This window comes from Hypanus sabinus, chromosome 4, assembly GCF_030144855.1.
Source record: "Hypanus sabinus isolate sHypSab1 chromosome 4, sHypSab1.hap1, whole genome shotgun sequence".
NCBI classification, from domain to species: Eukaryota; Metazoa; Chordata; class Chondrichthyes; order Myliobatiformes; family Dasyatidae; genus Hypanus; species Hypanus sabinus.
In genome coordinates, this window is record NC_082709.1 from 55,978,019 (window position 1) to 56,005,449 (window position 27,431).

General features: G+C 39.2%; 1 protein-coding gene across 10 annotated transcripts in view; it reads left to right on the forward strand.

The window, feature by feature from the left end:
• The window catches only part of hdac4 (histone deacetylase 4), a 432,610-nt gene that overhangs the window by 282,543 nt on the left and 122,636 nt on the right, over window positions 1-27,431 (forward strand). For 9 of the 10 annotated variants that reach the window (XM_059967108.1, XM_059967109.1, XM_059967110.1 and 6 more), the window contains 3 exons: window positions 6,811-6,927; window positions 8,645-8,840; window positions 19,809-20,047. In XM_059967108.1, coding sequence (XP_059823091.1) covers window positions 6,811-6,927; window positions 8,645-8,840; window positions 19,809-20,047 — 552 coding nt within the window. The remainder of the gene's footprint in view (window positions 1-6,810; window positions 6,928-8,644; window positions 8,841-19,808; window positions 20,048-27,431) is intronic. The other variant, XM_059967107.1, reaches the window with a different exon arrangement.

Consider the following 27,431-nt stretch of genomic DNA (forward strand, 5'->3'; position numbering starts at 1 on the left):
GAATTTTTTATATCTATTGGAAACATTATACATTTTCTGAAGTATAAGCTTTCCATCTTAAAACATTCTCTGCATTCTGTTTATTCTGTAATTGTTTTATGATTTACATAACATTTAGAACAGCAGGGTAATTCATGCTTTACAAATTCCCCTGTTTTTTAGGGTCTAGAGTAGAAAAAAAAGAAGCATATGATTCACGAATAAAAATTCTCAGTTAAATTAATCAAAATTCCTCTTTGTAATACTCATTGATGTGTACGATGGGTTGGGGGCTGAGTACATTTTCAAGGCACTGATAAGTACAGTAGGGAACAGGTAGGAAATTAGACCAGCAGGACCAGATAAATGTTGTTTTAGGCACGACAGAGCGGGAGGCATTAAAGGAGGGGGGGTGGTATTACTAATCAAGGAAAATGTCACAGCGGTGCTCAGTCAGTGCAGGCTGGAGAACTCATCTAGTGAGGGTGGAACTGAGTAATACGAAAGGTATAACACACACAAAATGCTGGAGAACTCAGCAGGCCAGGCAGCTATGTTTTGAGCCAAGAACTTTTGGCAGGAAAGATGTGACCACATTACTGGGGCTATATTACAGACTACCAAACAGTCCAAGGAATTTAGAGGAACAAATTTGTAGAGGGATCGCAGACTGTTGCAAGAAACATAAGGTTGTTTTAGCAGCTGATTTTAACTTGCCACATATTGACTGGAACTCCCATACTACAAAAGGGACTAGATAGGATAGAGTTTGTCAAATGTGATCAGGAAAGTTTTCTTAATCACTATATAGAAGTCCCATTAAGACGGTGTGCAATACTTGATCTCCTATTAGGGAATGACAGAAATTTGTGTAGGGTGAATGCTTTGCATCTAGTGATCACAATGCCATTAGTTTCAAAGTAAATATGCAAAAGGATAGTTCTGGTCTGCAGTTTGAGAATCTAAATTGGAAAAGGGCCAATTTTGAATCTGGCAAGTGTGGATTGCGGCAGGCTGTTTTCTAGCAAAGGTGTACTTAGTAAGTGGAAGGCCTTCAAAACCAAAATATTTGAGACCACTAAGTTTGATTGTGCCTGTCAGAATAAAAGTAAAAGATAACAGATGTGGGGAACCTTGGTTTTCAAGAAATATTGAGGCCCTGGTTAAGAAAAAAAGAGAGTAGCATTGTAGGTATAGGCAGGTAGGAACAAATGGAGTATAAGAAATGCAAGAGAGCACTGAAGAAAGAAATTGGGAGAGCTAAAAGAAAGCATGAGATTGTCTTAGCAGGCAAGTTGAAGGAGAATTCTAAGGGACTCTTCAGATATGTTAAGAGCAAAAGGATTGCAAGGGACAAAATTGGTCCTCTGGAACAGTGTTTCCCAACCATGTGCTGTTGGGCCGCAAGGAAACAATATGATTTGGTTATATGAAACGATATGAGTCACCTGCACCTTTCCTCACTCCTTGTCACGCCCACTGTTGAACTTGAACACACACGAGGTCATCAGTCACCCTAGCACCAGGGATCACTGGTTGGCCTCAGGTATCCGACCGCCTCGCACAGCCGGCGAGAAATGCCATTACTACTGGCCTGGAGCGCGGACAGATGGGCACCGCCTCTAAACCTGTTTAGCACACCGAATGTTCGTGGGGAACCCGTGCTAAAATATTCATAGTTGACCTAATTCAGGCTCAGCATTTCATAAGTAGCAGAGTAGCTACCTCACTGCGATCTTCTGAAAATCATCCCTCTAGCCAAACTACAAGGAGGGTGGGGACGCGCCCTGTCGCACTCCGGACTGCGACCGCCACGGCCCCGGCATAGGGACCTCTGGCCCTTACCTCGTCCTCTCACCCCACCCATGACCAGCTGCACCTGGCCAAGGCGTCTGGCAGCGGTTGGGCGGGAGGCTGGAGTTCTGGCCCAGAGGCTGTCTAATGAGGCAATGAAGCCCTCAAAACTGCTTCGGCACCTTGAGTATAAGCACTCTGCACCTAAAGGCAAACCTGTTGAGTTTTTTGAGTAGAAACAAGTGCTGAGAGCCACGAAAACTAAATTGTGGAATAGACTGGACATAAAGAAGCCCCTTCGAGTATCGCTGTTTTCCATCACCCCTGGATGGGACTGTCTTGTTGCAAGGAAACAAGCCCGGGGCTCCCACTGATTCAGCAATATTCGTGTGTTACAATGATTTTATATGTTCATACGAGGAAAATTTGTACTGTGTGTTTAATATCCAAATGTTACTTAAAATGTTATGATGCTATTGACATCACTATATTCATGCAAGGAAAATATGCGCTGTGTGTTTAATATTAAATTTGTTCGATAAACCCTTTTAGAAACGAAATTGAGTGTATTAGCCACTTATAGTTGACTTATCACCTATATTCCGGTCATGATTAACAACCCCCACCCAAGTCGGCCAGTCCACAAGAATGTTGTCAATATTAAACTGGTCCGTGGTGCAAAAAAGGTTGGTGACCCCTGCACTGGAAGATCAGAATAGTAATCCATACTGAAAGAGATGAGGGAAATCTTAAATGCATTTTTTTGCATCTGTATTTTCTCAGGAGATGGACACAGGGTCTATAGAAGTAAGGCAAAACTGCATCAACTTCATGGACTCTATACAGATTACAGAGGAGGAGGTGTTTGCTATCTTGAGGCACAATAGGATGAATAAATCCCCAGGGCCCGACAAGGTGTTCCCTTAGACCCTTCAGGAGAAATAGCCAGGACTCTAACAGAGATATTTAAATCATCCTCAGTGGCAGGTGAGGTGCAGGAGGAATGGAGGATAGCTAATGTTATTCTGCTGCTTAAGAAAGTACCTTAAAATAAACCAGGAAATTATAGGCTAGAGAGCTGGACATAAGTCGTAGAAAAGTTATTGGAAGGTATTCTAAGGGACTGGATATGTAATTATATGGATAGACATGGACTGATTAAGGATGGTCAGCATGGCTTAGTGCATGGTAAGTCGAGTCTAACCAATCTTATGTTGTTTTTTGAGGAAGTTATCAGGAAAGTGATGAAGGCAAGGCGTGAATGTTGTCTACATGGGCTTTTGACAAGGTCCTGCATGGGAGGTTGGTCGTGAAGGCTTAAATGTACAGTAGAAGGTAAAATTCGTAATGGAGGAGTGAAAATTTAAAAGTACAGGCATATAACTAAACATAATGTGAAATATTTGATCATTAAAATATAAAAGGATGTTAGCTTCATATGGGACATTGAAAATAAACACAAAGGTTTGTTGGACATTTTTAGACATTCTTACTGCACAGTTTAGGCATTTTTACTGCACAGTTGGGGTATTGTATATTGTTGCACTGAACTGAAGATACATTACAAGCATACAGGGAAAGGTTTAAATGAAAGTGTAGAAGTCACTGGAACATAAGTTTTAAGGGGATTGAATTCATGTTTGTGCAAAGATTTTGGGAGGATACACATCACCACACATTAAGGGCAAGGGAAGCCCAGTCAATCTCTTGAGACGACTGGCCATGCAATAAGATCATGAAAAATATTCAAATTTTCAGCTTCCACCGCTCTTGGAGGAAAAGGATTTCTGCCACATGTTACCTTGCTGGCTCTAGTTGTACCTGGTTATATACCCAGCAATGCTATATCCCATATATTTTAAATAATGATATGTAATATTAATTCAAGGCTTCTTAGCAAACCATGTTATAATTCTCAAAAGTTTCAATTAATTCACTGAGATATGTTAATAATCCATTCTGCTCCAATATAAACTTACCAAGTATTAATTTTCAATGTTTACAGACAGCTACCACACAAGACACTGTAAAATAAAATCATCAGTGTTTCCTTACTTACTTTTTCTTTTCCCTGAGATGGACTGTGGTATTTGCCACATTATCTTCACAGAATGTTGAAGTTTGACACCATCCATGAGGAGTCTTATATACGTCTTCCCTATAGATTGCATGGGTTTTCTGTGGATCCTCCAGTTTCCTCCCACAGTCCAAAGGCATACCGGATAGGTTAATTGGTCATTGTAAATTGTCCAGAGATTAAGTTAGCGTAAATCAGGCCTACTCCATGCTGTAATACTGAAATAAAGTAATACTGAGTGTGTATTAATTATGATAGTGAGGGTAAGAATAGGATGATTTGGTAGAAGAATGTGTGGCTGAAGAATTGGTGCAGGGGGCAGAGTTTTAGATTTGTGAATCATTGAGATCTCTTCTGGGGAAGGTATGACCTGTACAAAACGGACAGGTTGCACCTGAGCTCGAGGGGAACCCACAGCCTTATAGGCAGGTTTACTAGAGCTGCTGGGAGGGTTTAAACTGGTTTGGCGGGGGAATGTGAACAAAAGTGATAGATCAGAGGATGGGAGTGTTGCTGTAAAGATAGATGCAGCCTGATAGATAGAACAGCTTCTGCCACCCGATTCCTAAATGGACATTGAGCCCTTGGACACTACCTTACTTTTTTAATATATAGCATTTCTGATTTTGCAGAATTTTTAATCTATTCAATATATGTATACTTTAATTGATTTGGTTATTTAATGTTACAATTTTATTTTGTGTTTTTTTTCTTCTATATTATGTCTTGCATTTTATTGCTGCTGCTAAGTTAACAAATTTCACATCACTAGCCAGTGATAATAAGCCTGATTCTGATTCTGAAGAGAGACTGTGAGGAAGAATAGGCAGTGAAAAGGCATAATTACAGTTAGCTGGATGTGATGAAATGTGTTTATTTTAGCGTGGGAAAGATCGCAGGTTACAATGGAATATTGAGAGGATATGGGCTGAGCTGGGCTGAAATCTAGCAGATGGAATTCACTCTGGAAAAGTGTGAAGTGATTCACTGTGGAAGGTCAATTTGAATGTAGAATATGAGGTTACAAGCACTGTTCTTAATAATATGGAGGAACGGATGACAAACTTGAACTTGAACCTGGATGCTTTAGAGAGGGTAAAGAGAAGGTTTACCAGGATGATGCCTTGGATTACAGAACATGTCTTTTGAGGATAGGTTGAGTGAGCCAGACTTTTCTCTTTGGTGATGAGTAGAATGAGAGGTGACTTGATAGGACTGTACCAGATGATGGCAAGCATAGATCAAGTGAACAGAAGGAGAAATGGCTCCTACAAGAGTGCATAACTTTAAAGTGATGGTGGGGAGAGGTGTCTGAGGCAGGTATTTTTACACAGAGAGTGATAGGTGTATGCAACATGCTGCAGAGCTGGTAGTAGAGGCAGATTAGTAACATTTAAGAGAATCTTAGATAGGAACATTGATGAAAGAAATGGAGAATTATGTGGGAGGGGAGGGCTAGGTTGATCGTGGCGTGTTTGTACAGCATCGTGGGCTGAAGGGGCTGTACTGTATTGTTCTGTGTTCTAAATACTTCAGCTGATTGTTCCTCCACATTTTCACTAGTCTCGGCTGCATGCCACTTACAACTTGGGTCCATTTTACTATTACATGTTACATTTGTTTTTATCAAAATTGATTATTTTTGAAAATTTATCTTTTGTAGCATCTTTTTAACATTGCCCTCCAGTTGCTTATCCAGTTCCACTTTTACATTGCTTCATCAACACTGAAACAAAGTATTATTTAAGTACATTCAGAGAGGCCCTAGTGTCCTAGAAATTCCTTTATACAGCACTAGCAGAAATTAATCATGTGCAGTTGAAAATTAGCTTGGCCAGTGTTGCACACGTGTTCAGGATCTCTTAGCACCTAGCAGAAAATTCATTTCTGAGCTTTTCAATCAAACATTCACTTGTGTTGAGAACATAATGCAAATATGACTTTCTATGCCATATTTTTTGGCATAGAAAGCCACTAAACAAAGCCCATAATGGGGCAACACCCAAAATTCATTGCCAGCTGTGATTTTCAACTTCACTGATCCGTCGAATGGCAGTTCTTGTTTACTTGTAATACAGCCAGTTTTACTAAATTTGTTTCGCCTGAAGCCATGGGACAAACGTTCACTTTTTTTGTTCTTACTGAGATCTAGTTGAACAGTTACTACCCTACAACCATCAGTGTGGATAACTTCAATCACCACTACTCTAAACTGATTCTACAACCTACAGGCTCACTTTCTAGGACTGACTACAATTCTTCTCAGTTTTTTTTTATTTGCAGTTTGTCATTTGCACATTAGTTATCAGTCTTTGTTTACGTTTAGTTTTTCATGAAATTCGATTGTTCCTTTTATTTCCTGTAAATGCCTACAAGAAAATAAATTATACTTGGATAAAAAAATTACTTTGAACTTTGATATGAAAACTATGGAGCAGCTAATATCTTCTACTTTCCAACTGGTATTTGCTGCAATAAGAGAAGTCTCCCAAACTTCATGCTCAAAGAGAAAAGACTACATGTACTCCAGCCCACTAGAGAGAGTATTTCCTGGTCAAAAGCGATTTTAGGCCCATGATCCCAATGGCTTTCAATAATTCCACAATATTATAATTATATTTTTTCATATATATCATTTTCTTATACATTATTAGAACTCTTTGAGAGGCTAGTGTTGGCGGAGTAGACCCACCACATTTCACTTTCTAGTTTTGGACTGTAGTTTTGCGAGCCATGTGACTAATGGTGCCTCATTGTTTAGGATGGAGAAATTATCAACATTGTTATAGAAAAAGACAACTTCATAAATAGGGTAATGATAATACAAACCTCTGGTTAACTTTTTGGACACCCAATTCTCAAATTTTATTGAAGAGCTGTGGAAATAAAGTTGCTTTTGGTACATAGCAGCTTGTTTGAAATGTTCCATTATTGAAACTTGTTTGCTGTTTTAATTCTAGCCTACTTTAGCTCACAAAATTGTTGCTCGGGATGGCTCTGTGACGCAATTGCCGCTGTATACGTCACCATCCTTGCCCAACATAACTCTAGGTCTTCCAGCGACAGGTCCTGCCAGTGTAAGTACTGAACCCTCTGATTATACATTTCTACACTTACTGTGAGATGTGTGATGAAGCTTTGGAGAAGTACTTATGGAGGGTCAGTGAAATATCACTTCACTTGCAATTTGCATTAATTATTTCATCAATTTTTTGCTGGAAAGTTCATTTTTAGGGAAGAGTAAACAGATTGTAACAATTATATAAAACAATTTGCCGGGTGTGGTTCTGTAAATGGGATAATAAGGGAAGGAGATGTTACCGTTGCTTTTTTTCCACTAACTCACATCCTAAGCTTGCATTGGAATGGTGAAATGACTGACAGCGTGGAAGTTAGGTTGGTATTCTGGAAGTCTGATACTGGGTTTTATGCTCCCTTTCACTGAATGGTCCTGATCTTAGTTAAACAGTTAGATGCATCAAATTACTATTCTGCCTAAGTAGTTTATAACAAAATATTATCAACATTATGTTTTCTAATTCAGATCAACCTCCTCTTGGTTGTGTTTCCTCTTTCTCCCTCACCCTGCAACCCACCCATTCAGATCCTCTTCCAATACCCCCACTTCAGCCCCTCATCACCCATCTTCATCTCCTTCCCCCTTCTAGTATCCACCCACCACATACACAATTCATCACAAGCTTTGTTCCCACCTGCAGCCCACAATCTGGTTCTGGTTCCATCTTCCTTTCACCTCTCCTCCATTTATTCTCATTATCACCTCTCTTATTCATCAGATCCCAGCTATATCCCAACTTCACCCCTCGCTGATCAAGCTTGGTCTGCCCATCAGCTTTCAGCTCTTACCCGTCCACCAATCACGTCAGGCTCCTGTCTCATCACACCTCTCCACTCTTAGTTCTGATGTAGGGTTTCAGCATGAAACATTGCTTCCAGCTCTTCCCCCCCCCCCCCACACACCCCAAATGTTGCTTAATCCACTGAGTTCCTCTAGCAGGTTGTTTGTTGTTCTAGATTCCAGCATCTGCAGTTTTTAATTAAACTAATTCTTCCTGGTGTTGAAACCAAGTCTTTCAGGCAGGCTCACAGCTCTGCAAAATAGTAACAAATGTCAGAACAGGAAGGCATACATGCAGTGCAGGAAATTAGGGGAATATAAATATAAAACATATGTTGTTCTCCACCCCCCCCCCCCCCCAACAACCACTTCTCCCACTCTGCTGGTTTAGAACAACCAGTTGAAAGCAGAAAAAAATTCTAGGCCCTTATCATCTTTTGTCATGGTTTAAGATGAGGTACATCAGTTGCTGATTATACTGAATGGAACCAAAAAGACACATGAAACATAGTTTCAAGTTTCTTTCTAGTGAATTCTTTGTATTTCATTTTATAAAAATATTTAAAAAGATTTGTTGAAACTTATTCTAAATCTTAATATATGAAACATATAGTAACAGCAAAATTACTTGTAAAGCTCAGTGCACAAAAATACACATGTAATTTATATGGTTTTACTTATCCATTTGTGAACTTTGACAATATGTTTGCTGTGAGACAGTTGAGTACTAACCTCCTTAATCTTTTGAGATTCCTCTGAATTTCTAATCTAGTTTTGTTTTAGTTAATTTATCACAGAATATCTGGTTGGAGGTTTTTGTAAGTGCATCTATTCATTGTAGTAGAAAATATAATTAGGACAGTTTTTGCTGAAGAAAAGATAGTGCAATTGTTCACATGAAGTATAAATTGCTGTTTTATTCTGTTTGCGTTCAGGGAGCCTCTGGACAGCCAGAGGGTGATAGAGTGAGCATGCAAGGACTCCCATTGAACACTCCATTTATTGCTGGTGCTCATTTGCCGCACTACATTGCAACGGCATTGGATAAAGATGGCTCTGGTGGACATCCGCCGCTTTTGCAGCATATGGTCTTGTTAGACCAGTCTACACCACAGAGTCCCTTAGTAACTGGTAAGTAACTCTATAAAGCATTATTAGGTTTGTGCAAAGAATGTTCATCTTTCACAATGTGCCAATGGAATGCCATGGTTTTCTTACATTATGAAGAGAGTGTAACAAGCAAAATGGAGCTCAGAACATCAGGCTGTGAAGGGAATTGTTTCAGGTTGCGACCCTTCATCTATTCTGAAATAGCAAGTATAAAAAGGTGAAGAAGGGGTGAAGCAAGAGCTAGCAAGTAATAGGAAGATCCAGATTAGGAAGGATGATAGGCAGATGGAAGAGGGTAGAGTGGAAATAGGGACAGATGCAGGGAGGTGATGGGTTCAGGTGACGAAGGAGTGCAGATGATGGAATCTCTCAGGAGAGGAAATTGGAGCATGAAGTCAAATGACAGATGGAGAAGAGCAGAAAGGAACAGTGGGGGAAGGGAGCCACTATGTGGGTGGTAGGCAGATGGTGTGGGTGATGTAGGAGAAAGAAGTGTTGAAGGGAGCTGTAGTGAGTATAGGAAGAACGGAATAGATCAGGAGAGAGAAAGGCAACTGAGGGAGGATAGTTTACGTGAAACAGGAGAATTCATTGTTCATGCCAATGGGTTGTAGAATAATACCCTGGCAGAATGTGAGTTGTCGGTCCTCTAGTTTGCATTTACCTTTTCCCTGACAATGCAGGAGGCTGACAACAAACACGTTAGTGTGGGAATAGAGAGGGAAATTAAAATGACCAGCATCCGGGAGCTTCACATGGCCACTGTAAATGTAACTCAGGTACTCAGCAAGCTTTGCCTTTTATGTTAATGAGCCCTTACAGGTGAAGCTGATATTCATATGCATCTCCTCTAGCCTAGTTTATTGTGTCCAGTGCTCCCAATGTGGTCTCCCCTATATGAGTGAGACCAGGCATAGCGGAGGTGACCACTTTGCCAAGCACTGGTACTCTGTCCGCCAAGTCCATCAGGTAAACTACTCCCTTCAGTCATTTTCTCTTTCCTCCTGATCTACCCAATTCATCCTACAGTCACCACAGTCCCCATCATTCTATTTCATACCCCTCCTCTACCCACTCCATCACCCATCACCCATACACCTCTTCCACTGGCTCCCACCCCCCACTGTTCTCATCTGGCCACCCCACCTCCCTCACCTTCCTCTCCAGTCAGATTCCACCCTTTGCAGCACTTTGTCCCCTTCGCCTTTTACCTCCCAGTTTCCGTTCATATTTCTACACCTCCTCCTCCATCTACTATCACCCCTCCTCACCTGGATTCACCTGTCACTTGCACGATCTTGCTCACCCCTTCACTTGAACTTTTTATACTGCCTTTCTCCCCTCTGTCTTTCAGTGCAGGTGAAAGATCTCAACCCAAAATGTTTACTATCTATTTTCCTCCATAGATGTTGCCTGACCTGCTGAGTTCTTCTAAACATTTGTTTGTTGCACCAGATTCTAGCATCTGGATCTTTTGTGTTCTGCACTCACACAGCCCCCATCACCTGTTTCTTACCCCTTTTCCACCCACTCCATCTGTCCATCATCCACACACCCCTTCCACTGGTTCCCCTCATCCACTCTTCTCGTGAAGAGTGTTGCTTATATTTTAAAATACATAAGCTATTTGGGTTTTTTTAGTTTTTAAATTGAATACCACACAAATTGGGCTGAAAATGAGCGACCTGTACAAAATTTGTTAGACCTTGTTACAAAGTGAAATCAAGCGACATATGTGACAACAGGACTTTTCTTCCAGTTTGCCGAATGGCTTCTATGCTCGCCTTACTGTGATTTTAGTCTCTAAGGATGAAGTGAGAGCATCCTTCAGAAGGGTGAACACAAGATAGAATCCAACCCAGATGGTGTACCTGGCCAAGTATTGATCAACTGGCTAAGTGTTCACTAACATCTTGAACTTCTCGTTTCGGCAGTTTGAGCTATCTATCTGCTTTAAGCAAACTTCAATTATGTATCAGTGCCTAAGAAAAATATGCAACCTGCCTCAATTACTATCATTCAGAAGCACTTACATCCACAATAATGAAGATTTTTGAAAGGTTGGTGATACATCTCCTGCCTGAGAAGCAGTTAACCTACCGGCACAAGAAGTCCATAGCAAATGCCATCTCATTGACTCTTCACTCAATCCTGGAACATCTGAACAGTAAAGATGCATACAGCAAGATGTTCTTTTATTGACTACAGCTCAGCATTCAATACTACCATCCCCTCAAAACTAATCAATAAGCTTCAAGACCTTGTGCAATTCAATCCTTGATTTCCTCACTTACAGACCCCAGTCAGTTTGGATTGGCAATAACATCTCCTCCACAGTCTCCATCAGTACAGGTGCACCACAAGGCTATGTGCTTAGGTCCAATGCCATATTTAAGTTTACTGATGACACCACTATCATATGCCAAATCAAAGGTGATGGCGATTGAAAATCTGCTTGAGTCCTGCCACAGCAACTACCTCTAACTCAATGTCAGCAAGGCCAAGGACCTGATTATTGACTTCAGGAGGAGGAAACCAGAGGGTCCATGAGCCAGTCCTCATCAGGGGTTCAAAGGTAGAGAGGGTCAGCAACTTTAAATTCCTTGATGTTTTCGTTTCAGAGGACCTGTCCCGGGCCCAGCACGCAAGTGCAATTATGAAGAAAGCATGACAGCTCCTCTACTTCCTTAGAAGTTTGCAAAGATTCAACATGACATCTAAAACTTGACAAATTATTATAGTTAAGTGGCGGAGAGTATATTGACTGGCTGCATCACAGCCTGGTGTGGAAACACCAATGCCCTTCAACAGAAAGTCTAATGACATAAAGTAGTGGAAATGGCCCAGTCCATCATGGGTAAAGCTTTCCCCACCATTGAGCACATCTACACACAGAGCGTTGTCACAGGAAAGCAGCATCCATTGTCGGGGACCCCCAGCACCCAGTCATGCTCTCTGCTTATTGCTGCAATCAGGAAGAAGTTACAGGAGCCTCAGGATTCACACCACCAGGTTCAGAAACAATTATTACCCCTAAACCATCAGGCTCTTGAATCAGAGGGGATAACTTCACTTACCCCATCACTGAACTGTTCCCACTTACAAGGACTCTTCATCTCTTGTTCTTGATATTTATTGCTTTTTATATTTGTACAGTTTGTTGTCTTTTGCACACTGATTATCTGCCCTGATGGTGCAGTCTTTCATTAATTCTATTATGGTTATTGGATTTATTGAGTATGCCCACAAGAAAATGAATATCAGGGTTGTATATGGCCATCTGGTTGTATATCTACTTTAATAATAAATATACTTTGAACTTTGAAATTTATTAATATAAATGAATTAATATATTAATGCATCCAAAAAGTAATAATCAGAGATTTCTTTGCCTAATAATCACTATTTTACTTTGGATGCTAGCTTACCTATTAAAAATCTGAGGGTGAGCTAATCCTCCTCTGATGGCCTCTGGTTCCCAAAGAGCGGCAAACTGTTGTTGGCTAGTTGTTCGAACAACATTGTTCACATATGGGACACAAAGAAAGTTTAAAACAAAAACATTTCATTAGTGGTAAAATTTATTTCAATGTACTGTTCTTTTTTACTTGGTCTTACTATGTTATTTAACAAAATAAACAAATTTGAGCAACATAGTAAACAATCAATGAAAGAACTAGCCCTTCTCATTCAGGATATGATTTTGGACGAGTTGATTATGATAAACCTCCTTTGGCAGTTTTCAGCATTCTGCTGGTGGGCTTTACAGCACAATGTTTTCACTGAAAATTCATAATTAATGTTATTAAGTTTCAGAAAGCTGGAGTATTAACATGGTGTATATGAATTTACTCCCAGAGGTTAATGGTCATTGGGAGTACAGATGACATAACAATAAGTCTGACAGAACTACTGGTTTTATTAAATCATATGCAATCCAACCTGTTATGGAGATTCATTACACCAAACCCCCAGCACAGCAAACATGTTTCACTATTTTTAAGTGTCTCAAATATACAGACTTTTAATTTGAAATTGATTAAAATATTTAAAAGAACTAAACTTATTAATGATAATATATATAAACTCTGATCTATTAACTAAAAGCATAAATATGTAAGATAATTAATGTTGGTGATTCCAAACTAATTAGGGGTCTGCAGTAAATACACATGCTTTGGTTGACATAACGCTGCAAGCCATAGGTGAAGTTCTTTTGGCTTTGGAAATTATGAAACACCCTGGTCTCAGCAATAGTTCCAAGAACAGAGTATCTGACCTTAAGTGTGTTCGCAATTCAATACTGAGATGTGCAATTGTGGGAGTCTGTAATACATGCATTACAGCCAGCTGGCCATTCTCAGTGGAACTGCTTGCTGGCAGTTAACATGATCCCTTTTTTAAAGATTAAGATATTTTCTTTGTAGCTGATGAGTGTTCTTGGTAACTTGGGCAACGTTGCCTCCATCAACAATACAAATGTTTATCTTGCAACAATTCAAAGGATCTTAAAGTTCATGAAATGGTTTTCAGAAGTGCAGGCGAGACATGCAAGATTCCCTTATTTGTCTTTTTTCTGTGTGTGTATTGAAGTAAAAACACTATTGTCCCAAATTAATAAATACTACATTTTACAGCCTCCAGTATTAGTCCATATAACCATATGACAATTACAGCACGGAAATAGGCCATCTTGGCCCTTCTAATCCGTGCCGACTTTTACATTCACCTAGTCCCACTGGCCCGCACTCAGCCCATAACCCTCCATTCCTTTCCTGTCCATATACCTATCCAATTTTACTTTAAATGATGATACCGAACCTGCCTCTACCAATTCTACTAGAAGCTCATTCCCCACAGCTACCACTCTCTGAGTAAAGAAGTTCCCCCTCGTGTTACCCTTAAACTTTTGCCCCCTAACTCTCAAATCATGTCCTCTTGTTTGTATCTCCCCTACTATCAATGGAAAAAGCCTGTCCACATTAACTTGATCTATCCCCATCATTATTTTAAATACCTCTATCAGGTCCCCCCTCAACCTTCTATGCTCCAAAGAATAAAGGCCTAACTTGTTCAGCCTTTCCCTGTAACTTAGGTGCTGAAACCCAGGTAACATTCTAGTAAATCTTCTCTGTACTCTCTCTATTTTGTTGATATCTTTCCTATAATTCGGTGACCAGAACTGTACACACTACTCCAAATTCGGCCTCACCAATGCCTTGTACAGTTTTAACATTACATCCCAACTCCTATACTCAATGGTCTGATTTATAAAGGCCAGCATACCAAAAGCTTTCTTCACCACCCTATCCACATGAGATTCCACCTTCAGGGAACTATGCACCTTTATTCCTAGATCACTCTGTTCTACTGCATTCTTCAATGCCCTACCATTTACCATGTATGTCCTATTTGGATTATTCCTACCAAAATGTAGCACCTCACACTTATCAGCATTAAACTCCATCTGCCATCATTCAGCCTACTCTTCTAACTGGCCTAAATCTCTCTGCAAGCTTTGAAAACCTACTTCATTGTCCACAACGCTACCTACCTTAGTATCATTTGCATACTTACTAATCCAATTTACCACCCCATCATCCAGATCATTAATGTATATGACAAACAACATTGGACCCAATACAGATCCCTGAGGCACACCACTAGTCACCAGCCTCCAACCTGACAAACAGTTATCCACCACTACTCTCTGGCACCTCCCATCTAGCCACTATTGAATCCATTTTACTACTTCAATATTAATATCTAACGATTGAACCTTCCTAACTAACCTTCCGTGTGGATCCTCGTCAAAGGCCTTACTGAAGTCCATATAGACAACATCCACTGCTTTACCCTTGTCAACTTCCCTCGTAACCTCTTCAAAAAATTCAATAAGATTTGTCAAACATGACCTTCCACGCACAAATCCATACTGACTGTTCCTAATCAGACCCCGTCTATCCAGATAATTATATATACCATCCTTAAGAATACTTTCCTTTAATTTTCCCACCACTGACGACAAACTGACAGGTCTATAATTGCTAGGTTTACTCTTAGAACCCTTTTTAAACAATGGAACCACATGAGCAATACGCTAATCCTCTGGTACCATCCCTGTTTCTAATAACATTTGAAATATTTCTGTCAGAGCCCCTGCTATTTCTACACCAATTTCCCTCAAGGTCCTTGGGAATATCCTGTCAGGACCCGGAGATTTATCCACTTTTATATTCCTTAAAAGCGCCAGTACTTCCTTCTCTTTAATTGACATGGTTCTCATAACTTCCCTACTTGTTTCCCTTACCTTGCACAATTTAATATCCTTCTCCTTAGTGAATACCGAAGAAAATAAATTGTTCAAAATCTCCCCCATCTCTTTCGGCTCCACACATAGCTGTCCACTCTGATTCTCTAAGGGACCAATTTTATCCCTTACTATCCTTTTGCTATTAATATAACTGTAGAAACCCTTCAGATTTATTTTCACCTTACTTGCCAAAGCAACCTCGTATCTTTTAGATTTTCTAATTTCTTTTTTAAGGTTTTTTTTACATTCTTTTTATTCCTTGAGCACCTCATTTACTCCATGCTGCCTATATTTATTATAGATCTCCCTCTTTTTCCGAACCAAGTTTCCAATATCCCTTGAAAACCATGGCACTCTCAAACTTTTAACCTTTCCTTTCAACCTAACAGGAACATAAAGATTCTGTACCCTCAAAATTTCACCTTTAAATGACATCCTTCTCTCTATTACATCCTTCCCATAAAACAAGTTGTCCCAATCCACTCCTTCTAAGTCCTTTTGCATCTCCTCAAAGTTAGCCTTTCTCCAATCAAAAATCTCAACCCTGGATCCTATCCTTCTCCATAATTATATTGAAACTATTGTGATCACTGGACCCAAAGTACTCCCCAACACCTGACCTATCTCATTCCCTAATTCCCTAGTAATTCACTTAATAAACATCAAATTTAAAAGAAAATCTTTTCCTCATATTTATTTCTGCTGATTTGGAAAACTTCCTCTTTCTGAAAATACTTTGTAGGTTACTGTTACAAATTGAACTTACTTTTCTTTATTGATCAGAACAAATGTGTGCTAAAATTTCCCATTAATTCCCATTGTACTTATTGATGAGAGACATTTGTTGCATCTTTGGTTTATTTTTGTAAATGTCCAGAAATTAAAAGTATTTAAGGGCATCTTAATGAACAATGAAGTATTTAGTGTTTCAAATAAAGTCTACAGACAGTAAATGTGATGATGTACTGTTTTAAAACTCTAGCACCTTTGTTATATCTATCTGACAATTCGTCCTTTTAACAATACTGTTATCCTTTTCCTTACATTCTTACATTCCATTACCCACATAGGAGATTAGTGGGCAAAATTAGGGCACATGGTATTGGGGGCAGAGTACTGACATGGATTGAAAATTGGCTGGCTGACAGGAAACAGAGTAGTGATTAATGGGTCCCTTTCGGAATGGCAGGCTGTTACCAGTGAGGTACCGCAAGGTTCGGTGCTGGGACCGCAGCTGTTTACAATATGCATTAATAATTTAGATGAAGGGATTAAAAGTAACATTAGCAAATTTGCTGATGACACAAAGCTGGGTGGCAGTGTGAAATGTCAGGAGGATGTTATGAGAATGCAGAGTGACTTGGACAGGTTGAGTGAGTGGGAAAATGTATGGCAGATGCAGTTTAATGTGGATAAATGTGAGGTTATCCACTTTGGTGGCAAGAACAGGAAGGCAGATTACTATCTAAATGGAGTCAAGTTAGGAAAAGGGGAAGTACAACAAGATCTAGGTGTTCTTGTACATCAGTCAATGAAAGCAAGCATGCAGGTACAGCAGGCAGTGAAGAAAGCTAATAGCATGCTGGCTTTTATAACAAGAGGAATTGAGTATAGGAGTAAAGATGTCCTTCTGCAGCTGTACAGGGCCCTGGTGAAACCTCACCTGGAGTATTGTGTGCAGTTTTGGTCTCCAAATCTGAGGAAGAACATTCTTGCTATTGAGGGAGTGCAGTGTAGGTTCACAAGGTTAATTCCCGGAATGGCGGGACTGTCATATGTTGAAAGATTGGAGTGACTGGGCTTGTATACACTGGAATTTAGAAGGATGAGAGGGGATCTGATTGAAACATATAAGATTATTAAGGGATTGGACACACTGGAGGCAGGAAGCATGTTCCCGCTGATGGGTGAGTCCAGAACTAGAGGCCACAGTTTAAGAATAAGGGGTAGGCCATTTAGAACAGAGATGCGGAAGAACTTTTTCACCCAAAGAGTGGTGGATATGTGGAATGCTCTGCCCCAGAAGGCAGTGGAGGCCAAGTGTCTGGATGCATTCAAGAGAGAGTTAGATAGAGCTCTTATATATAGCGGGGTCAAGGGATATGGGGAGAGGGCAAGAACGGGGTACTGATTGCGTATGATCAGCCATGATCACAGTGAATGGTGGTGCTAGCTAGAAGGGCCGAATGGCCTACTCCTGCACCTACTGTCTATTGTCTATTCTGTGAAGAGCAAGTTCACAGTGTAAAAATTAATCATGATTTGTGAGATTTCATGTACTGTAATCAGAATCAGAATCAGACTTTAATCACCAAGTACCTGTACACATACAAGGAATTTACTCCCGGCAGATGTTGTCTCTCTGCTCATAACAATAATAATGATAAATATAAATGAAAATATAGATTATACATACAAGTAGTGCAATCCAAGTAATAGTTAGCCGACAGTTAACCGGCAGTTAACTGTTCAGCAAAGTGACCGCAGTAGGGAAAAAACATCTCCAGTGCCTATTAGTCTTAGTCTGGAGGGAACTGAAGTGCCTACCAGATGGAAGCAGTTCAAACAGTCCATGCGCAGGATGGAAGGAGTCCTTTATGATGTTCCCCGCCCTCTTCTTCAACCTGGAAGAGTACAGGTTCACAATAGAGGGCAGGGAGGCTCCAATGATGCGCTCGGTAGTCCTCACTGTGCGCTGTAGTCTGGTTCTATCCTGCTTGGTGGCGGCTCCAAACCACACAGTGATGGAGGTGCACAGGACAGACTCAATGACTGCAGTATAGAACTGCAGCAGCAATTCCTGAGGCAGACCATAAGAGCCGCAGGAAGTACATCCGCTGCTGGGCCTTCTTCAGGATGGAGCTGATGTTCTGCTCCCACTTCAGATCCTGAGAGATGGTGGTTCCCAGGAACCTGAAGTTCCTGGAATTGAAGGATAGTTCAGTGCAAATCTTTGTTGAAGGAATACTCAATGCTCAAAGTGTGCTTTTGTTTTTTGCTGTTCATTCTTCACTTTTCTAATCAGTGTATTTTGCTGAGTGACTTTTCCATTCATACCAAGAATTGTAACTATGTTTGAGAAACTAACTAATTGTTCATCTTTTCCAGAAAAAAAATTAAGTCCCCTGCATTTTCAAAAAACTGGTTTGGAAGTATTATTGAGATTGTTGGAGCCTCTGGGTGTGATAGCTAATTTTTCATTGAAAATCTTGCACACCAATTTAATAATTTTGCTGGTTATGCAAATTTGGTTTCCATTTACAATTGCATTCAAACTTCTCCAAAGTATTACCGTCATTTATATTAGCAGCATCCATAACACTTCTTCTGCAAGCACAAATAAATGAAAGATTTAAAGTCCTCATCTTGATCTTGATTTCAACAAATAACACAATATGGTTTGCTTCAAGAAGAAAACTGATCTCTTGCTCATTGAAGTGCAGAAGAAGAACACACTTTTGAGTTTGTCATACATGAAGTGCCTTAAAGCAAACTAAAAGTTCCTTGCATCCAGATAGAGCAGTGATCAAGTTTCAACTAAAATACAAGATCCAACTTGTACTGATAAGTGAAATTTAGATTTCAGTATCGTCTGTATGAATTTCCCATAACAAAAAATATCTTATACTTTTAAAATCATATCACCAACGCAAGCCAGTTTTAAAATTAAAATCGATTAACTTCATTATACAATTGTACGGATGACGAAGGAAGCACTGAAGTTTTATGAAACCTCACTGAGTTAGGGATGGCAGGGTCAATTGGCTTTCCTGATTTATCTCACAGTCAGCTTACCATTAAGAAGAAAACCTCCTCTCTAAATCTGAAAGCTTATCAAAATCTATTGATCATTCTCATAGTGAGTGGAGGAAAAAGTAGTAGAGCAGAAATGGGGGATAAGAGAATATAGTTTACTGTAGGTTTTCTGTGACATCTGCAAGTCAAATTCAAGTTAAGAGGAACTGAATGCATTATGGTTTTTATGTAGCATGCTAGCATTTCAGTGATGAACTGTCTTGTTTCATTTCATGAACAGCTATTAAAAATGTTGCAAAAGTGGTTTCATTCTCTGTTGTATAATTTAGTTCTAGTATTAGTCTTAAAATAGTGCACAGCTATGTCCAATCCTTGTCAAGATCCATGACTGAATCACATTTTCATTAAATTTTACATTTTCATTAAATTTTACATAACCAGTCCCAGTTTTAGTTGTGTTTAAACACACAAATGGGATTACTTCACTACTTCATCCATTCCTCACCAGTCTGCTTGCTGCCAACTTGCCAGTGTCTCACCAGACCCCCCCCCCGTATTCTTTGCCCCTCTCCATACTGCTAACAGCATCAAGAACAGAGCAATCTGGAAAGGATCTCTAAGTGTCTGATTCCAGATCCATTTAGGGACTGACACAAGACACCAGGATCGTCACAGAATTAGTTAAGCTAAAGATAATTTATCAGTTTGAATGCTCTTTTGGAGACCAATTAATCATTGAAAAATTTTATCATATTACTTTTGTTCTTTGTGGTTGTTTTCCCCTGAAATGAAAAAAAAACTCATTCAAGATGTGTGAATTAGAAAATGGCTGGCTATCATAGCCCCCTGTTGCCACAATTAATCAAAAGCCATTTCTCTTCTTTCCTTTTTCCTTCTGTTGTTTCTGCATTATATCTTAGACTGGTATCTTTCAGGATTAGGAGCGTTGCCTATTCATCCACAGTCGCTTGTTGGTCCAGACAGAGTTTCACCTTCTATACACAAGCTTAGACAGCACCGTCCTTTAGGGAGAACACAGTCTGCACCGCTGCCACAGAATGCTCAAGCCCTGCAACAGTTGGTCATACAGCAGCAACATCAACAGTTCCTGGAGAAACATAAGCAGCAGTTCCAGCAGCAACAGATTCATATCAACAAGGTTAGTACTGAGGCAGCAGCAACTTTATAAAGTGAACATGGAGCTCTGCCATTTTTGATTCACATTATTTTAAAGGTATGGAACTGCATTTCTCCTCATTGCAGCAGGTAAAAATACAAGTTGTGAAAAACAATGGTTCCAACCTGTAGCACGAAACCCTCAGCATCAATGATTATAGGGAGTTGATGAGGCTTTAATAATATTTGGGTAATTTAGTTAGAAAGTTCACCAGATATAAATAAAATTATGTTTGTCATTGCTAGTTATCCAAGCCATTTCATGCCTAAACTTCCTGATGTTATCAGGTACCTTTGGGGAGAGGATTGTAGGGTATAATTTACCATCTGGCTGTTCAAGCATATTTTCCAGAAAGATTGGGAACCTCTGAGTGAAAACTGACTTATTTAATGTTAGTGTAACTTTTAGAAAAAGAGTCTTTAGCTCGACCTATGTTTTTGTATGATTGTGAAATTATGTATTGATACAATTCAGCATATACCCATGCTTTCTGTAGGTTGCAATTGAAATCAGCAGAACTGGAGACAGAATCTTAGTCATTATCTCAGTATAACTACTCATACAATAAAATTAGTTGCCGTTATATTTCTTCGCATTATACTGCATTTCCCATATAGTAAAAAGGAACCGATGTAGATGAAATTGCAAAACTAATTGAATACTGAAGTGAGACCTGATCATATTAGTATGCATGATCAGGAATTAATGTGTTTCTTTTTCTGGTATTGGGTTATTTGGAAAATATCCTTGAGCATCAAGTGATTTAAAGACAAACCATGTTACAGGAGAATTACAGTGATAGCAGGTGTTCATGAGTTTTCTGTTTCAGATTCTTGGTGGGGGGGGGAAGGGACTTAAGGTAAATTAGGTTATTTTGTTTAAGTTAAACATTTTTTTATTTGATCAGTTAAAGCTCAAAGAATGTGAGTAAGAGTATAGAGCCAAAGGTGAAAGCTTAAGACGTTTTGGATATATCACATCATCTGCAGTTTGTTTGTTTGTTTCTCATGATGTTGACCCTGATTTTCCGAATTGACTTCTGAAAATGTGATTGCAAGCAGTAGGGTTCATAATGGGGCTGACAAGTACTGACACTGTTGTCAAAAGTTTTCCTCTTTCTGATAGCAGCTTCTTCCGTGGTTTATCTGTGAAGGAAGGAAAAATGTAAAGTGACATTAAAAATATTCAAGTGGAGTGTAACAAGTGTACTCAGTAAATATCTGTAAATATCTGTCATGGCCAATTGTGTTGTAGAGCCATTCTTTTAGATCATTGCAGTCATATTGAGAAGATACACACTACCGTAGGATATGAAGATCTTGAATTTTGGCCTTGTGTTCATAAAGAAATGATCCTATTGTTTTGAGTCAAAGTAGTGTGTGAACTGAAGGTTATCATCAGTGTTCTTACTTCCTGGATGCATGTTTCCTTCAAGTTTCTAAAGAGTAGGTATTATGGTTTTTGTACACTATTATAGTGCTGTTAGTAGAGTGGGCAGATGGTTAAGCTGGTGAATAGGTTATCGTTAAATGATCTGCTCTGTCTGGATTTTGTCGGCTGTATAAGAGCTGAGTTCTTGAAAGTATAAGTAAGTGGAAAGTTATTTCCCACATTTGTCTAGAGATGAGAGAAAGGCTTTAGAAAGTTAAGAGCAAATCATATCACAAAATACTATTTTTGATCACCTCTTACAACTGAGATATTTATGTGGCTAGCCTATATTATGTTTCTGGTCGGTGGAGATTTGATGGTAATGTTGGCTTTGCTTTTGAATGCCAATCGGTGTTCATCAAATTTATTTTGGTGGATATGTCTTAAGCATTTTGAGTGATGCAACTATTACTGGCTACTTATCAACCCGAGCTGGATATTGTCCAAATCTTTCTGCATGTGGAGATGAATTATCTCATTATCCAAGCAAATTGTGAACAATCTTTCCTTGCCCGGCAATGAAAGCTTGAAGTAGTCAATCACAGACTTGAATTTGACAGCTATTTAAGAATTTGCATCTATAGAAATGAAGTCAGAATTCAAGCTACTGCTTTTAATTGAAGTCTTCCACATTGTGGTACAGAGATGGCTATTTCTAATTGCTTAAATCTCCAAGTGGTCTGAGGATCCTTTTTTTATTTTAAATTTCTTTGCCAGATCTATTTTAAGAATATTTTGACTATAAATGTAACATGCCAGTGCATTCCCCCTTTTGCAAACAATTTTGTACCACCTCACATAACTGATTCTGCTTTGTGCACTTGTCCTGTTCAGAAATATTGAATTAATTACAGTGGATTCTGATTCATTAGAACACATTGGAACCACTACATTTTGGCCCAATTAAGAGGCTTCCCCAATTAGCCAAAGTTAAAAAGGTATGAAAAAAGCAAACTACCCTTTAACTGAGTAACAAATTATATATTTAAATAAAATACAGAGCAAATTAGAACACTACCAATGCTTCTACAGTACTATAAAGCTCTGTATTAATTGCTAATAGCTATCGACGGTGTAATTCATCCATTGTACGCTGTCATGTATGGAATGTCCAGCGAGGGATAGCGCCTCTGGTGGAGGGGCTTGTTGTGTCCATTCTGTGGCACAGACAACCAGCACTCTGCCATGTTCTTTTGATTGACTGTAAATGAATGAAATCAACAGCGCAGACATTTGGTACAGATGATAGAGTGTCTTCATACAATGCTTTCAATGATTGCATTCTCCTAATCTTCATTTTTATTGTAACATTCAAGAAAAGTGTTGATACCTTCAAATTCTTCATAGTTCCTAACTTGTTGAAGTAGTAAAATTGGTTCATTGTCACTTTTGACTGATTCTGGCATCTCCAAGTCTGAATGCTTCAAATCGCAGTGAGCAAAGTAATTCTAAATTGTCTTACTGCTTATTTCTTACCAACTATCAGTGACAAAAATCACAACCTTTTGAACATGAACACACGCAATTGATGCTAGAGTTGTCCCAAATAAGTGGCAGCACTAATTAACCAGAATCCACCCTATACCGTGCCTATAAAAAAATTCATCCCCTTTGTAAGTTTTCGTGTTTTATTGTTTCACACCATTGAATCACCGTGGATTTAATTTGACTTTTTTGACATTGATCAACAGGAAAGTACTCTTTTGTGACAAAGTGATCTAAATTAATTACAAATATAAAACACAATATAATTGATTGCATAAGTAGTCACCCCCTTCAAGTCAGTATTTAGTAGATGCACCTTTGGCAGCAAATACGGTCTTGAGTCTGTGTGGATAGGTCTCTATCAGCTTTGCACATCTGGATACTGCATTTTTTTCCCCATTCATCTTTACAAAACTGCTTAAGCTCTATCAGATTGCATGGGGATCGTGAGTGAACAGCCCTTTTCAAGTCCAGCCACAAATTCTCAATTGGATTGAGGTCTGGACTCTGACTTGGTCACTCCAGGACATTAACTTTGTTGTTTTTAAGCCATTCCTGTATAGTTTTGGCTTTATGCTTGGGGTCATTGTCTTGCTGGAAAACAAATCTTCTCTCAACTCACAGTTCACTTGCAGACTGCTCAAGTTTTCCTCCAGGAATTCCCTGTATACTACCTTCAGAAACCTTCCATGGCCTGCTGCAATGAAGCATCCCCACAGCATGATGCAGCCACCACCACTCAGTTTTTGAGGATGACCTGTTCTAGGCAGATTTACAGCTGTGCCATATTCTTAACATTTCTTGATGATTGACTTAACTGTACTCCAAGGGATATTCAGTGACTTGGAAATTTTCTTGATGCTAGAAGGTTTGTGAACTCTGTAGAATTTTCTCTATTTCTGCATAAATATGACCCAAAATGTGATCAGATCTTTACGTAAATCCTAAAACTAGATAACGAGAACTGAATTAAATAAATAACACTAAAACCATTATAGTTCATTTATTTATTGAAAAAAATGATACAATATTACATATATTTGTTGGAAAAAGTATATGAACCTGTAGGGATAATGCCTTCTACAAAAGCTTCTACAGGTGTTCCAATCAATGAGATTGGAGGTGTGGGTTGTAGTGGTGCCCTGCCCTATAAAAAGGACACGCAAAGTCAGGTTGCTGACAGAGCCTGCTCTTCTCAAGAAAGATCTGTTTATGTGCACCATGCCTCAATCAAAACAATCTTCAAAGGACCTTAGAAGAAGAATCGTAGGGATGCATGGTGCTGGAAAAGGCTACAGAAGTATTTCTAAAGATCAGCATGTAGTAAAAGAAATTGTCTACAAATGGAGGAAACTCAGTACTATTGCTACTCTTTCTAAAAGAGGGCATCCTGCAAAGATCACACCAAGACCACAACATGCAGTGCTGAAGGAGGTGAAAAAGAATCCTAGGATCACAACAAAAGACCTGCAGAAATCTCTAGAACTTGCTAAAGTCTCTGTTCATGTGTCCACTGTACGAAAAACACTGAACAAGAATGGTGTTCTTGGAAGGACACCATGGAGGGAACAACTGTTCTCCAAAAAATAACATTGCTGCACATCTGAAGTTTGCAAAAGACCACCTGGATGTTCTGCAAGGCTGCTGGGACAATTACTGAACTGACTGTATTGACTTTTACTTCTTACGTTGTTCACATACATAAGGAGTAAAAATCTTTGCGTTATGTCTCCGTCTAAATGTGCAATTATAGTAATTTATAATAATTCATAATAAATAGAACAGTCAATATAACATAGAAGTACACCCAAATCAGCCTGTGTTAATCATTCTGATGGCCTGGTGGAAGAAGCTGTCCCAGAGCCTGTTGGTCCTGGCTTTTATGCTGCGATACCGTTTTCCGGATGGTAGCAGCTGGAAGAGATTGTGGTTGGGTTTAACTTGGGTCCCCAATGATCCTTTGGGCCTTTTTTCACAACCTTCTTTGTAAATATCTTGAATCATGGGAAGTTCACAACTATAGATGTGCTGGGCTGTCCACAGCACTCTCTGCAGAATTCTGCGATTATGGGAGGTACAGTTCCTATACCAGGCAGTGATGCAGCCAGTCAGGATGCTCTCAATTGTGCCCCTATAGAAAGTTCTTAGGATTTGGGGGCCCATACCAAGCTCCCTCAACCATCTTAAGATAAAAAAGGCGCTGTTGTGCCTTTTACACCACACAGCTGGTGTGTACAGACCATGTGACGTCCTCTGTGATGTGGATGCCGAGGAACTTAAAGCTGTTTACTCTCTCAATCCCAGATCCAATGATGTCAGTAGGGGTTAATCCATCTCCATTCCATGTGTAATCCACAACCAGTTCCTTGGTTTTAACAACATTGAGGGAGAGGTTGTTATCTTGATACCACTCTGTCAGAGAGATGACTTCTTCCCTGTAGACCACCTCGTTATTATTATGTGGACAGTTAAGACAGAAGTTCAACTTCTTGGCAGAAATGCTCATTGCTATGTTTAGAGGAAAAAGGGCACACCAACACCAAAACCTTATCCCAACAATGAAGTATGTGGAAGGAACATCTTGGTATGGGATTGCTTTGCTAACTCGGGCATGGCCTGCTTGCAATTGTTGAGGGAACAATGAATTCAAATAGTATCAAGACATTTTACAGGAGGGTAGCAGTCTGTCACCTGAAGCTTAATAGAAGTTGGATAGCGCAACAAGACAATGATCTGAAACACAAAAGTAAATCAATAATAGAATGGTTAAAAAAAGAGGAAAATTTGTGTTTTGAAATGGTCGAGTCAAAGTCCTGACCTTAATCTTATAGAAATATAGGGGAAGGACCTGACGCAAGCAGTTCATGCAAGGAAGCCCACGAACATCCCAGGGTTGAAGGAGTTTTGTAAAATTCCTCCAGGCCAATGTACAGGACTGATCAACAGTTGTTAGAAGTGTTTAGTTGAAGTTAGTGCTGTATGAGGGGGTCACATTAGTTGCTGAAAGCAAAGGTTCACGTATTTTTTCCAACAAATACATATAATATTGGATCATTTTTCTCAATAATTAAATGGACAAGTATAATGCTTTTTGTGTTATTTATTTAATTCAGATCTCTATCTAGTTTTAGGACTTATGCAAAGATCTAGTGACGTGTTGGGTAATATTTATGCAGAAATAGAGAAAATTCTGCAGGGTTCACAAATTTTCTAGCATCACTGTAGATACAAGTTCCTACCGAGCAGCTGACCATGGCTCTCCAGAACAGTGATGGTGTGGGCTATATTTCTCATTTATTTTAAGGACAGAGAATTTATTGGCATACGTATATACTTTTGAGCTTTATCTTTAACTTTTCACAAGGAATGCATTGGGATCTGGACAACACTAGTAAGGATAATACTTAACACCTGTCATTAACTGCATTTGAGAAATAATAAACAGCTGTAATCTTTCTGGTGAAGGTACTCCCAGTGCTGTTGGGTAGAAATTTCAGGATTTAGACTGTGCAACAGTAAATTCTCAAGTCTGGGTTGCATTTGAACTGGAAGGGAAGCTCCAGCAGTGCTGTTCCACTACGCAGTGTGACAGCAGAGTTTTGTAGCTACACACAAAGTTGCATATTTTGGAATGTAGTGAAAGAGGACAAAATTCCCACAGCATTTGGGATTGTTCCTGCAGGGAATCTGTTGGGAAATGTAATACAATTGAAAGTAAAGAAATGAAAAATTAAACTATTGACCCTGTTTTTTAACATTAATACAGGTCCATTCATATTCTTCATTATTTCTTGTCTATAATTTATCCACTTCAGTTCCTAATGCTTCAAATATCTTCCTTTAATCACCCGTGGCTGAGCTTTCCAAGGTACAGTACTTCCATTTTCTGTGTGAAATTATTTTCTTTTGCCATTTCCTCTAGATTCATTTACCCACATTTTAGTGTTTGGCTGACAGCTCCACATATCTGTACACAAGTCCAAATCATCAAAACATCTTCCTGCACCAAGAATGAAGTTGAATGCAATACATAATTAAAGTACATCAGTTCTGAGTTGAACAACCCTAATTAATCTATCATTTTTGTTTCCTGTGGAGTAGCAATCAACTATTCATGTTACATCTGCTAATCCTATACCCCTGATATTTCACAACAAGCCTTTGCTTATCTTGTGCTTTGTGAAAATTAAGAATTGTTTCTAAGTTCGTTAAATGCCTTCTACACTAAACCATTTTTCTATCCAATCTGTAAGCTGCAATGCAATTTCCAGAGGTAAAGTAATTGAAAAGTGTTTCAGTTGACTTTGGAATGAATTACTGCTTGGTTTGAGATAGCTTTTTGATATTGCTCTTTAGGGGGCAGTAGCATTTCAGGGCAGGACAAGACAGTAAAGATTAGATGAACAAAATGAGAAATTTGAAGTGCCATTTAAGGTGTCTCCTTTAAATT